The sequence below is a fragment of the Eubalaena glacialis genome, chromosome 2 (genome assembly GCF_028564815.1).
Source record: "Eubalaena glacialis isolate mEubGla1 chromosome 2, mEubGla1.1.hap2.+ XY, whole genome shotgun sequence".
Taxonomy (NCBI): Eukaryota; Metazoa; Chordata; class Mammalia; order Artiodactyla; family Balaenidae; genus Eubalaena; species Eubalaena glacialis.
In genome coordinates this window covers 35,768,818-35,781,233 of record NC_083717.1, presented here as the reverse complement: position 1 = coordinate 35,781,233, position 12,416 = coordinate 35,768,818, and the positions used below count along the sequence as shown (strand labels likewise).

The following is a 12,416-nucleotide window of genomic DNA, read 5'->3' as shown; positions in this document are numbered from 1 at the left end:
ATGGATCTTTTTGAATTATAGTTTTCTCCAGATATATGCCTGGGAGTGGGATTGCTGGATCATATGGTAATTCTATTTTTAGTTTTCTGAGGAACCTCCGTACTGTCTTCCAGAATGGCTGCACCACCTTACATTCCCACGAACAGTGTAAGAGGGTTCCCTTTTCTCCGCACCCTCTCCAGCATTTGTTATTTGTAGACGTTTTAATGATGGCCATCCTGAATGGTGTGAGGTGGTACCTCGTTATAGTTTTGATTTGCATTTCTCTAATAATTAGAGATGTTGAGCATCTTTTCATGTGCCTATTGGCTATCTGTATTTCTTCTTTGGACAAACGTCTGTTTAGGTCTTCTGCCCATTTTTGGATAGGGTTGTCTGTTTTTTGTTGTTGTTGTTGAGTTGTATGAGCTCTTTCTTTATCTTGGAAATCAAGCCCTTGTCGGTCGCATCATTTGCAAATATTTTCTCCTAGTCTTTAGGTTATCTTGTTTGGGGGAAGTTTTGATTAATTGGTTTAGTGTGAAGCACTTAAGCAGCCTGGGTCATAGAAGGTGCTCACTCTATGGCTTTTCCTTCCTCCTCCACATCCTAAGTCTTGCTGGAGAAAATGAGATGACCTTGACAACTGGCTCTGCTTCTATTTTGAGCCTTCAGTAAGGTTTGGCAGTGTAGGGTCAGTTGCATTTCCTATTCCCAAAACAATTCCAGCCAGAACCATTCTCCTCGAATGGAAAATGTCTGGAACAGCTGCCCTTATTCTCAACAGAAAACCCAGTTTCCAGTTTTGTTCAGAAGATGGAGACCACACACAGATTGATATGTATCATCCCAGATGTTTTACTTTGCACGCTCAAAGATATATTTATATTACAAACACCTACGTGGTTTGAGCTTTCTTTATAACATACTGGATATGTTTTTCTGAAACTTGTTTTTTCTACTTATCAATACATTATAGACCTTTTTCCCATCCGAGTACATGAGTCACTTTATTCTTTTGCATTGTTGTACTTAATGTTACCTCACTCCATTGCTAATGGACATTTGATTGTTTCCAATTTTTTTGCTATTACAAACAAATGCTGCGGTAAACATCCCGGAACATCTTTATGCACAAAGGGTAATATTCTTATGGGATAAATTTTAGATATGGACTTGAATTGACAGACATGCTCATTCGGACACTACTAAATTACCATCAAAATGTCTCTACCAACAGTATATGAGAGTCCCCCTTTTCATCAACTTTATATAGGTTTTTCAGTATTTTAATAATTTTGCCAATCTGATGGATGAAAAAATATCTTATTGTAATTTGTACTTTTCTGGTTACTTTTTATATGACTTTTGGCTCTTTGTATTTTTTCTCCAACCCATCCATTTTTTCCATCTTTACCACCATCACCCCTGGCCAAGCCATCCAACTGGTCTCCCTCCATCCATCCATGCTCCTTTCCAACCCAGTCTCCCTACTGCAGCCAGAGTAATCTTTTCCCAAATGCAAATCTGATCATACCACCACCACACCCCGTCTCCCTGCTAGATTAACATCACTTTAGAGGCTTCACTTGCTCTTAGGGAAAAGGTTGACTAAAATCCACAATGTGCCCTATAAAGTATTGCACGGTCAAGTCCTACTTCCCTGCACAGCTTCGTTCGAGACCTCACTCTGTCTCACTCTTTGTGTTCCAGCCACTGTCCTTCTTTCAGTCCCTTGGATATGCCATGAACTTTCCAACCAAAACAAGAAGCAAAAAATAGAATAGAGAGGATAAAAGGCATGGAAGGATCTATCAGGATGATATCTGATTAAGTGGGGTTTTAGAGAAAGTGAGATGGAAATGAACTGAAAGGGTAGACATAAAAGAAGTAGTAGAAGAAAAATTCCTAGACCTGAAGGGGGAAAACAGTCAAGTTGCCTTTCATTTTCTCTATTGTTTCTGCTTCCTCCAGGGTTGGCTGTTCAGCTTTTAGTACCAGTGTCCTAGTACTTTTCTTTCATGCTGTTAGTTTTCCCCAAATATCTGGTGGTTTATGGAAGAAGGACTAGGTTAGTTTAGAGAGCTTCTGTGGGTTTCTTTTGCAGTTTTCTGGCCTCATTTTCCCCCACAGGCCTCTTCTGCTGACTGGGCATGCTTCCTGTGGGCTCGCTGAAGGTAGGTGAGGTACTAGATCTCACTTTACAATGCAGTGGGCGGGCTGGAGACCCCCAGTTGCCATAGTAGGGCCTCAGTAAATATTAGAGGGTGTGTTACAAGGAGTAACATTATTAGTGGCCACTGGTAGAGAATCAGTGGTGAGCAGGCTATCTGCTAGCCTCTGTTATTGGCCCTGGGAAGGGTTTGGGAGGTGTGGCTTCCACTGAAGAGAGTTATAAAGGGAGTGAGCATTATCAGGGTAAACTAGCCCACATTATGGCAAGAAGACAACACAGGGATCTGAGGAAATGCTGGAGGACCCAGAGGGTTTGTTCCCCGAAGAGGTAATTCCTAACCTCAGCCAGGAGTCAGAATTCCCTGGGAAGTTTCTTTAAAGATTCTTGGGCCTCAACTGGCACTTAATGAATAAGAATCTTTCGTAGGGAGTGGAACCTGGCAATCTATATCTCTTTTGTTTGTTTGTTTATGTTTTCTTTTGTTTTTAATTCTTTCTTAATCTACATCTTTTGAAAGCTGCCCACATACCTCTGATAGTAAGCCAGACTTGGAATCTACTGCCCTACAGAATCAGTAGTTCCATCTGGCTGATGATGAAAAGGGTTCTTTGAGGTAGGAGCAGAGCTGGACTGAATAGGAATGAGAAATTGAGAAAGACTAGTAGAAACAGGGTTACTGTTATGATTTCTGCTGCCATTTCTACTTTCATCTTTTACATAGAAAAACACATGAGTTCCAATTGTGTGCACAGTGTTGGTGCCCAGACTGTGGCCCCCTAGCTCAGGCATCCCCATCCCCAGTCCCATCCCTGCCCGGAAGGAAGTGATGCTCTCTGCTGGACCGATCTTGCATTCTTTTACTGCATCCTCAATGACCAGCCTTTTGGGTTTCAGCATCTGCCTTGGTCTCTAGCTCCTTGTGCCTCTCTCATCTTTCATGCTTAGGAAGCTAAATAGGTTCTTCTGACATCCCACTGGCCCTGTCTTCTAACGAAGCAGAAACAGAGGCTGTATTAGTTAAGGTCCTTTGGGCTGGAAACAACAAAAGTCAACTTGGAATGAGTTATACAGAGAGGGTGGGAGATTTCTTATGAAGATAGGACCACCATTCTCACATAGAACAATTTGGTAGATTTTAAAATGTCCTCTTTGAGTATTCTTGGAATATTTGTTCAACTGTTTTCAGTAGAAAAGCTGATCTCTGCATAGGGGATGGCTGAAGAGTACTCAGTCTCTGCCCTCTTGTCCAAAGCAACTCAACTTTTGGCCCCCTAAGGTTCATACCCACTGGAGAAAACAAAAACCCTGCAGTTAACAGGACACCCTCATCCCTTTTCCTCTTACGAATCTTATAAACAGCCTGATGGGACAGTATTAAGTAAACCCTTTGATAGAGTCTCCCCCTACTGGCTAATCAAAGTATTGCTTCCAACTATGTGTAATAGTCTCTTAGAGAAGTTCAGGTGATCAGAATTTTCTCCACCTTATTACATTTCCAGTGGTGTTTCAACACTCCTTATGGATTATGTGCGCTGATAGGGAGCCTTTTATAGGAACACAAAAATGTCTCGATCCAAAGGGATAATGCCGTGAGACCTCAGGAAGGACTGTTACCAAGAAATGAGGAGTTATTTCTCCTCTCAGCTCTGCAGCTCCGTGTGTTTCTGCTTCATTCTTTGTTCTTTCTGAATGTTATTTTATTCTACTTCTCTGGCCCATGTGGCAGAGAATGGCCACCACTACTCCGGCCTTCAGGTTTATATGTCTTGTTCCAGCAACTTCCAAGTTCCTGGGAGAAAGACAGTGATTGAACCAGCTCAGGTTAGGGCCCTCTTCCAGTCCTCTTAGGGGATGGGGAGACATTCTCATGTGGTACAGGTACATCAGTTCCAGGAGCCCTGCCCTAGGGAACAAGAGCAGATACCCCAAAGTGGGTCCACTAAGGTGGCTCACCCTCCAGGGTAAATATCTTTTCAAAAATCAGAGGGCATTCAACAGGCACATGAAAAGATGCTGAACATCACTAATCATCAGGGAAATGCATATCAAAACCAGAATGAAATATCACCTCACACCTGTCAGAATACCTGTTGTCAAAAAGACAACAAATAATAAATGTTGCTGAGGATGGGAAAAGGGAACACTTGTACACTGTTAGTGGGAATGTCAATTAGTGCAGCCGCTATGGCAAACAGTATGGAGATTCCTTAAAAAGTTAAAAAGAGAACTACCAGATGATATAGCAATTCCACTCCTGGGTATAAATCTGAAGAAAATGAAAACACAAATTCAAAAAGATATATGCACCCCAATTTTCAGAGCAGCATTATTTATAATAGCCAAGATATGGAAACAACCTAAGTAGCCATCAACAGATGAATGGATAAAGGAGATGTGGTACATATACAGTGAAATATTACTCAGCCATAAAAAATGAGATTTTGCCATTTGCAACAACATGGATAGACCTGGAGTGTATATATGCTTAGGGAAGCAAGTCAGACAGAGAAAGACAAGTATCATATGCTGTCACTTATACGTGGAATCTAAAAAATAAAACGAATGACTATAACAGAAACGGACTCACAGATACAGAGACAAACTAGTGGTTACCAGGGGGGGAAAGGCATGGAGGAGGGGCAAGACAGGGCTAAGAGACTGAGAGGTGCCAACCAGTAAGTATAAAATAAATAAGGTACAAGGATGTAATGCACAGCACAGGGAATATAGTCAGTATTTTATAATAACTTTAAATGGAGTATAAAGTATAAAAATATTGAATCACTACGTTGTACACCTGAAGCTAATATAATATTGTAAATCAACGATACTTCAATTAAAAAAATTAACTAGCTACTGTGTAGGGTAGTTGTGAGGATTAAAGGAGTCAATCTATGTAAAGTATTTGGAAAATTCTCTGGCACATGGTTGTCAAATAAATATACACATACAGTGGACCCTTTTTGACAACAACAAAACAGAGGGCATTAACTTTCTGTTCTGTTTTAAAGGGTAAGAAGGCTAGAGAGAGATCCCTCTTCCCAAAAGGTCTTTGTTAGCTCTCACTACGAGTTATAGTGTGTCCTAAATGTAAACTAGAGCACTCCTCATAGCGGAGAAGATTGCTCACAAACAAATGCATACTCATAGCAGAATATATTTCAAGTGCTTATATAAACGGAGCTTACAGGTTGTCAACAAATGTGTCATTCTTCTCTTCCTTGCCTAAATCGATCTGCTCCAGCTCATCAGGAGAGTGTGTCTTTTGAGGTGCGTGCCTTGATGTGGTGCCGGAGGCTCATGGAAACACGTGGTTTGCTTGCCTCTATTGAGGTTGTGATTCCTCCACCACTTTGCTTAGTCAGCCAGGAACAATGCAGATGAGTTTCCTGTTGAATAAGGTCCTAATTGTCAAGGCTTTGCTATACTGAAAGTACAGTACAGTAAAAGGCTTGATCCCAGCAAGAAGTGACACCCCACTTTCTCCCATTGTCCACTTTTTTGTTTGTTTTTCTCATTTCAGACCCACCTTTTGGAGGAACTGCTCGTCGGGGGCTCGTGATGCATGTTGGCACGCAGGCCCTTGGAGGCCCTGTACGTCAGCCTGTGGTCAGGGCTTCCAGTCTCGGAAGGTGGACTGTGTCCACACAAGGAGCTGCAAGACGGTGGCTGAGAGACGCTGCGAGCCGGGGAAGAAACCCTCTTCCTGGCGGCACTGCCTGGGGCCTTCCTGTGATAGTACGTACCCCTCTCAGGTATTGCGACCACCCCGAAGCCTTGTGCAAACCGGACCGCATGGAGCCAACCTTGTCAGGGTCTCGTCCGCAGGGCCATTCTGAACGTATGTGGTATCTTGGGACATCAGGAGATTAGCTGCTTTGATGTGGGTGCAACTTGGTGTTCTTTAGAGAAAAACATAGTTGAGTGAGTAGGGTGGACAGTGGCCTTCTAACAAGCACTGGGAGCCTGTCCACAGCCTCTTTCTGCCTTGGAGTTTCAGCCCCTCAGACAAGGCTTCCTTGGATGGGATTGGGCAGGTGTGTAAATGCCCTGAAGTTATGTGGGAAATGTAATCATATATATATTTCTAGGGAGAGGTCCACAGCTTTGATAAGTTTTCCCTGGGGTTCATGACACCCCAGAAGCTAGTGCTGCTGTCAGCACTGGGAGGAGCAGGTGGCCTGAAGGACTGTGATGTGCCCGGAGGGCATCGAGAAGCCACTTGGCCCAGCTAAGAAGTGAGTCCAGGGCACTTCTGACTCCAGTGCCAAGCAGTGGCCCTAACCCAAGCCTAGCTTCTTCGCTTCACTGTGATCTCAGTTTCCGCTTTTCATAAAATCATGCACTTTTTTTTAAACTAGGTCTCTAATGAGCTATGTGTTAAATGGATATATATATTTTTTTTTTGCAGGAGGCTGCACAGACACAACTCACTACTGTACGTTTGTAAAGCATCTTAATTTGTGTTCGCTAGACGTCTACAAACAAAGGTGCTGTCAATCGTGTCAAGAAGGATAAAACTTTGCAGGGGGGTCCTAATGCTGCTGTGAAGATGAAACAAAATGTAAAAGCTCTCTTCCCCACGTAGCTGGCACAAAAACATGTATTTCTTTCCAAAAATCCCTCTAGATTCTACAGTCAGACAGAAGTCGATGCAAAATCACCACTGTTAAAATTTGGGACTGTCATTTCCCCATGGCCGGTTTTTAATTCCAACTCTTTTAAATGATATGTTCCAGGACTAACATAAAATACCATAGCAGGTACGCCATTGCACTTGGGACCTCGTCGTGTCCTTCTAATCAGGAAATCACCAAGATCACCTGTGCATTGTCAGGAGCTGCCTCTTCCTGTGATTTATAGACTAGTACAGAGTAGGACATCCTGAAGGCTTGAGAAACACGGCAACTGATGACTTCTCTCAGTTTTAGGGTTGCAACAGGTTTATAAGGCATTTACATTTTAGAAGCTCTGGCCAATAGTTGTTAAGATGTTGGCTCTAATGGCATTTTTATGGACCCTTACGTTTAGTCTGTGAAAAGGAGACAATCACTGTGGACAGGCTTGTGACTCTTGACTGATCCAGGCATCCTTGGGGAATGGCATCTTATCCTTGCTCTTCGAGAACTTAGGGAAGAAAACACAGAGTAAACATTGCTGCCATTTTCACAACTACGGAAATCGATCTGTGACCAAATGAGGCATCTTGGAAATTAAAGGAGAGGGAAAGTAACCTCTTCTACTGATTTTGAAGTATATTCAAAGCGTTCTTTTAAGTGCTGTGAATGAGAGTTTTCTCAGCACTATTCTCTTGCACAAAAACAGAAAAACCAAAGCCTTGTTAGACCTAATTTATGCATAAGATAGTATTCGTAAGGATCTTTATTTTGGAAAAATTATGAGAAAGTAATCTAACTATGAAACATGATAGCTGAAAAGAGCTGTTTATAGTAAATAATTGTTTTAATTTGAACTGATTTTTCAGTAAATCCAAAGCGAATTAGGGTTAGGCTGGAAGGTACAGTTAGGATGAGGGGTTAGAGTTAGGATTTGGTGAATAAGTTTAGGGTTCAGTTTAGTTTTAGCCTTGGGTTAGGTGAGAAAAATGGAGGTTAAGTTAGGGTTAAGGCTAGAGTTGGCTTTATGGATTAGGGTTAGGTCAGAGTTGGTTTGGGTTTGGATCGTGCCAATGCTGGCATTAGTGATGGCATCCAGGTGGAGGTAAAGTTTGGATAAGATGTTGCTGCTGAAGGAGTTGGGAATAGTATTTAATTGTAAGTTCTAAAGCTGATTTGGTTAGAGGGCTCTTACCTTACATTCTACCAGTTATGGCTTTGGATGGCACACAACCCCAAATAAGTGGTCATACTTCTTTATTCGGGGTCCCAGCTGCCTGTGCGCATGTTGCCTATAGCCTGTCGGCAGCAAAGTTACCTGAAGCAGGTGTGCTGGCCCTAGTCCCTGGTCACTCGTAAGTGAGCAGTGCGTTCTGGCTTTGGATTTGTCTGTGGACAAGCTTGCTGAGTCTCTCTGCCATCTCCTGAGCACCAGGTCTCTTGTTCTAACTGCAGCCTCACTGACACTGGGATGAGCACTACTGTACGTGGAGGGTTTGGTGGTTGGGAACGGGTGCGGGGACGTGACGAGGACACACCAGCCTGTGAGTTGTTCATCATCAATCACACTTGATTGTTGAAGGCTTTTTAAATTAAAGAGAGATCATTTGTACAATACTCTTTGTATATATTTATTATATGACTTAAAGGTGCAATATTTTATTTTGTACAGTATGTAATAAAGACAGGGGACATGTATTTTTCTTATTAACAAAATTTCTTATTAAACTGCTTCACTTTGTATTTAAAGTTGCTATTTTTCATTTGCTGTTGTACCTTTTGTCTTGTTATCATTCAAATGACCTTCCTGTGTACTGTATTTTACTACTGTTTCTATCACCTAAGAGTTAATATTTCTCTTTCACGATCCTGACTAGGAATTCAGAAATAAATGTACTTTGATTATTCAGTGGCATCCTTACAAAGGCAGGTGACTTATTTGCATTCGGGTTTTGGTGGCCTTGGGTATGGTCACCTTGGCTGCCTCTCTGAGTCCAGGAGCAACCCTGCTGGGCTCAGTGCCCTGGGCTGTCTTTGGGGTGTGGGTTACAGGATTCAGAGCGGATCACACAGAGATTCACTCTCACTGCCTCATCCCAGTCATTTACTTCCTGTGAATCACACCTAAAAGAATGTCAAGGGCAGGAAAGAGTGGCAAGAAGTTCCAAACGGACAGCCTGAAGCAGGTATGGAAGTGGGTGGTAGTTGGGAGAGCAGGAGCAGGAGGCACTAACACACTTTTATTTTTGGCTATTGTGAGGAGGTTAGGGATGGATTTGAGATGTCTGCACAGAGAGACTTTTTAGCAGCGGTTGGTGAGTAACCGCTTTTAATAGCTTCCTTCTCTTATACAGTTGATGGGTTTGAACTGCTTGGGTCCACTTGTACACAGATTTCTATGACTAGTAAATACTGCACTATCCAAGGTTGGTTGAATATGTGGATGTGGAACCTCGGATACAGAGGAACTGAGTATACGGAGGGCCAACTACAAGTTATACGTGGATTTTCCATGGCAGGGAAGGGTGGCGCCCCAACTCCCACATTGTGCAAGGGTCAAGTGTATAGTGCTTCAAGGTTAGCAGTGAGTCTTTCTAGAAAACATTCATGGTGCTGGAATTGAAATTCCCCTTCATTTGCTACAGGCCTTGGAGTTTCCAAGGTCACTTGATGAAGACAAAAATCAACCATTTTACAGTAACTTGTAAGACTATGTTAACCTAATGAGGCTGAGCCACACAGAAGATAAGCAATGGGACACTTCAGATATCTCAACAGTGTACTTCCTTCTTTCCTTTTCTTTCTTTCCTTTCTTCTGTCCTTTCCTCCTTCTCTCCTTGACTCGTTCCCTCTTTCCCCTTCCTTCCCTCCCTCCCTCTTCCTCCCTTCCTCCCTTCCTTCCTCCTTCTTTCCTCCCTTCCTCCCTTCCTTCCTCCTTCTTTCCTCCCTCCTTCCCTCCCTCCCTCCCTCCCTTCCTTCTCTAAGGCCTACATAGGTTACAAGCAGTGGAGAGCATTATCGGGACAGTGGAAAAGTTACAACTTTATTTCCAACTCAGATAAATTTTTCTAGGAAATCCCCTCTATTTTCTTGGCAGTTTGAAATATTTTGTAATCTTTAGTAACTACGCAAGGACACCGAAAAAAGTCCGCATTTTACAATCTAAACACTAATGTAAGGCTTGGGTCCTCTCTCATGTACAGTGTGATGAAATCCCAAATATTCTTTTACATATCAACATTTTGGGACTTTACCATTTTTCCACTATTGTCCATTTTTCTGCCCGAGTTCTAATCCAGGATCCCACATTGCATTTTGTTGCTTTGCCTCTTTAGCCTCCTCCAATCTGTGATGCTTCCTCAATTTCTTCTTGTCTTTCATGACCTTGACACTTTTGACATGACACTGGCTAGAGGTTTTGTAGAATGTCCCTCAATCTGGGGTTATCTAGTGTTTTCTCAAGATTAGAGTGAGGTTATGCATTATTGCCCTTCTTAATGCATACTATCAGGGGGAACAATATGTCAATAAGTCTTATTACTAGTGACTTGATCCTTGGTTCAGGTAGTTTCTGCCAAGTTTCTTGTCTATTAAGTTACTATTTTCCCTTTGTAATTAATAAATACTTATTTTAGAGACAATACGTTGACACTGTGCAAATATTCTGCTTCTTCTTAAAGTAGTGTCCCTTAATTTTAGCGTCCACTGTGGATTGTGCCTACAACAATTATTACAAAGATGTTCTAATTGTGACCTTCTATTTTCTTCATTCCTTCTACTTTTACTAATTGGAATCCTTTGGAAGGGAAGAGTTGTCCCTTCTTCCCCATTTATTCACTTTATGTATATCCGTATGGACTCCAGGGGATGCATATATATCTATATATCTAGATATAGATATATAGATATAGATATCTATAGCTATATACCTATATATAGATATATATTTAGGGGTTGAAATCCAACACTATCATTATTTTGTTGCTCAAAGCCTTCTAGCTTTGGCCATTGGGAGGGTTAAAAGGTTGATTGCATATACACCAATCCTTGAATGTGCGCGCACACGCGTGCGCACACACACACACACTTTTTTTCCTGTATCTATGCATTCATACTGAAACCTTGAATGCCAGTCCAGCACCATAGGGTCATTATTATAGTCTATACCTTTTTCTTGTTTGTAAACTTCTTTCTCTGACAGGGAGAAGCCTGGCTTTCATTATCTGCAATATATTTTCTTGGTTTGACCTTATTATACATGTAGTTTCAGAGCTGCTAACGCATACCCCTGTGAAAGGAAAAAAAGAAATTACCAACTAGAGTACAGTATTTGTATAGTATTCTTTTTGTCTACTGCCTTATGGTGTCCAGTGAGAACCCTCTTCCAGAGTGACTTAGGTCATCCCCTTCCATCCCACCCCCTGCAGTGTGGTTATGTGATTCATTCGTAGTACAGTCATCCTCATTTGTCACAGTCTGCATTCCTCCTTGCGTTCTCCCCACCTCCCGGGTGATGGTTTTTATAATTTTACATGCAGTCAAATTGCCTCTGTGGTTTACAGTTCTAAGAGTTTTGACAAATTCAGAGAGTTGTTTGTCAACCAGCAGTTTCTTACATAACGGTTCCATCACCTCCCAAATTCCCTTATCTTGATTCTTGGTAGTCAATAATTTCTCCACCCCCCACCCCCTGGCAATTATTTATTTTCTGTCCGTATAATTTTACCTTTTCCAGAGTTTCATGCAAGTGGGATCATACATTATGTGGCCTTTGAGGCTTCTTTCACTGACCAAAAGACATTTAAGATTCATGCGTGATATTGGGTGAATCAATAGTTTGTTCCTTGAATTGGCTTTGTATGGGTATACTATAGATGTGTATCATTTTTCCAGTTAAAAGACCTCGGGGTTGTTTCCAGCGTGGGGTGATCATGAATAAAATTCTATAAACATTCACGTACAGGCTTTTGTGTAAAACTACTAAGTTTTTCATTCTTCTTTGATAAATACCGAGGAGTGGATTTGCTGGCTCATATGATATGTGCATGTTTATAAGAAACTAGCAAACTGTTTTCCAAAGTGGCTGTTCCCACTAACGACATACAGTGTTCCAGTTGCTCCAAATCTGTGTCATTTGTCATTATAGTTCCATAATGGCTACAAATAAAGAAGTATTGATGGGGACATTGGAGGTGATGGAGAGATAGCCCTGGCAGCTATCAAACTGTGTGCCCTGTTGAAGGGGAGGATGGCGAGGGGTGACATTGGTGAAAGTCCTAGGTCTGTGACATAGGGTGAAAATCTGCCCATCCACGTAAAACACCATTGAGTGGAGAGAGAAGAAAAGCTAAAGCCTTAACAAAATGGACGTTTCTTCATGTTATATTGGACACTGTGACCCTTTGAAAGGTACATTATCAGCACTCTTTTTTTTTTTTATAAACATCTTTATTGGAGTATAATTGCTTTACAATGGTGTGTTAGTTTCTGCTTTATAACAAAGTGAATCAGTTATACATATACATATGTTCCCATATCTCTTCCCTCTTGCATCTCCCTCCCTCCCACCCTCCCTATCCCACCCCTCTAGGTGGTCACAAAGCACCGAGCTGATCTCCCTGTGCTATGCGGCTGCTTCCCACTAG

The 12,416-nt window shown here is 41.9% G+C and overlaps 1 protein-coding gene and 1 long non-coding RNA gene across 2 annotated transcripts in view; one reads left to right on the top strand and one right to left on the bottom strand.

Annotated features, from left to right (window-relative positions):
• ADAMTSL3 (ADAMTS like 3) overlaps nt 1-6,783 on the top strand; it is a 374,428-nt gene extending 367,645 nt beyond the window's left edge. The window contains exons 29-30 of the mRNA XM_061179848.1: nt 5,679-5,893; nt 6,567-6,783. Coding sequence (XP_061035831.1) covers nt 5,679-5,893; nt 6,567-6,673 — 322 coding nt within the window. The 3' untranslated portion in view covers nt 6,674-6,783. The remainder of the gene's footprint in view (nt 1-5,678; nt 5,894-6,566) is intronic.
• Nucleotides 5,142-7,274, bottom strand: LOC133083970 (uncharacterized). Its single transcript, XR_009699344.1, has 3 exons — nt 7,181-7,274; nt 5,685-6,057; nt 5,142-5,544 (listed from the first exon to the last, which is right to left on the bottom strand). It is a non-coding gene; the product is annotated as an uncharacterized LOC133083970 (long non-coding RNA).
• Nucleotides 7,275-12,416: the final 5,142 nt, after the last annotated feature.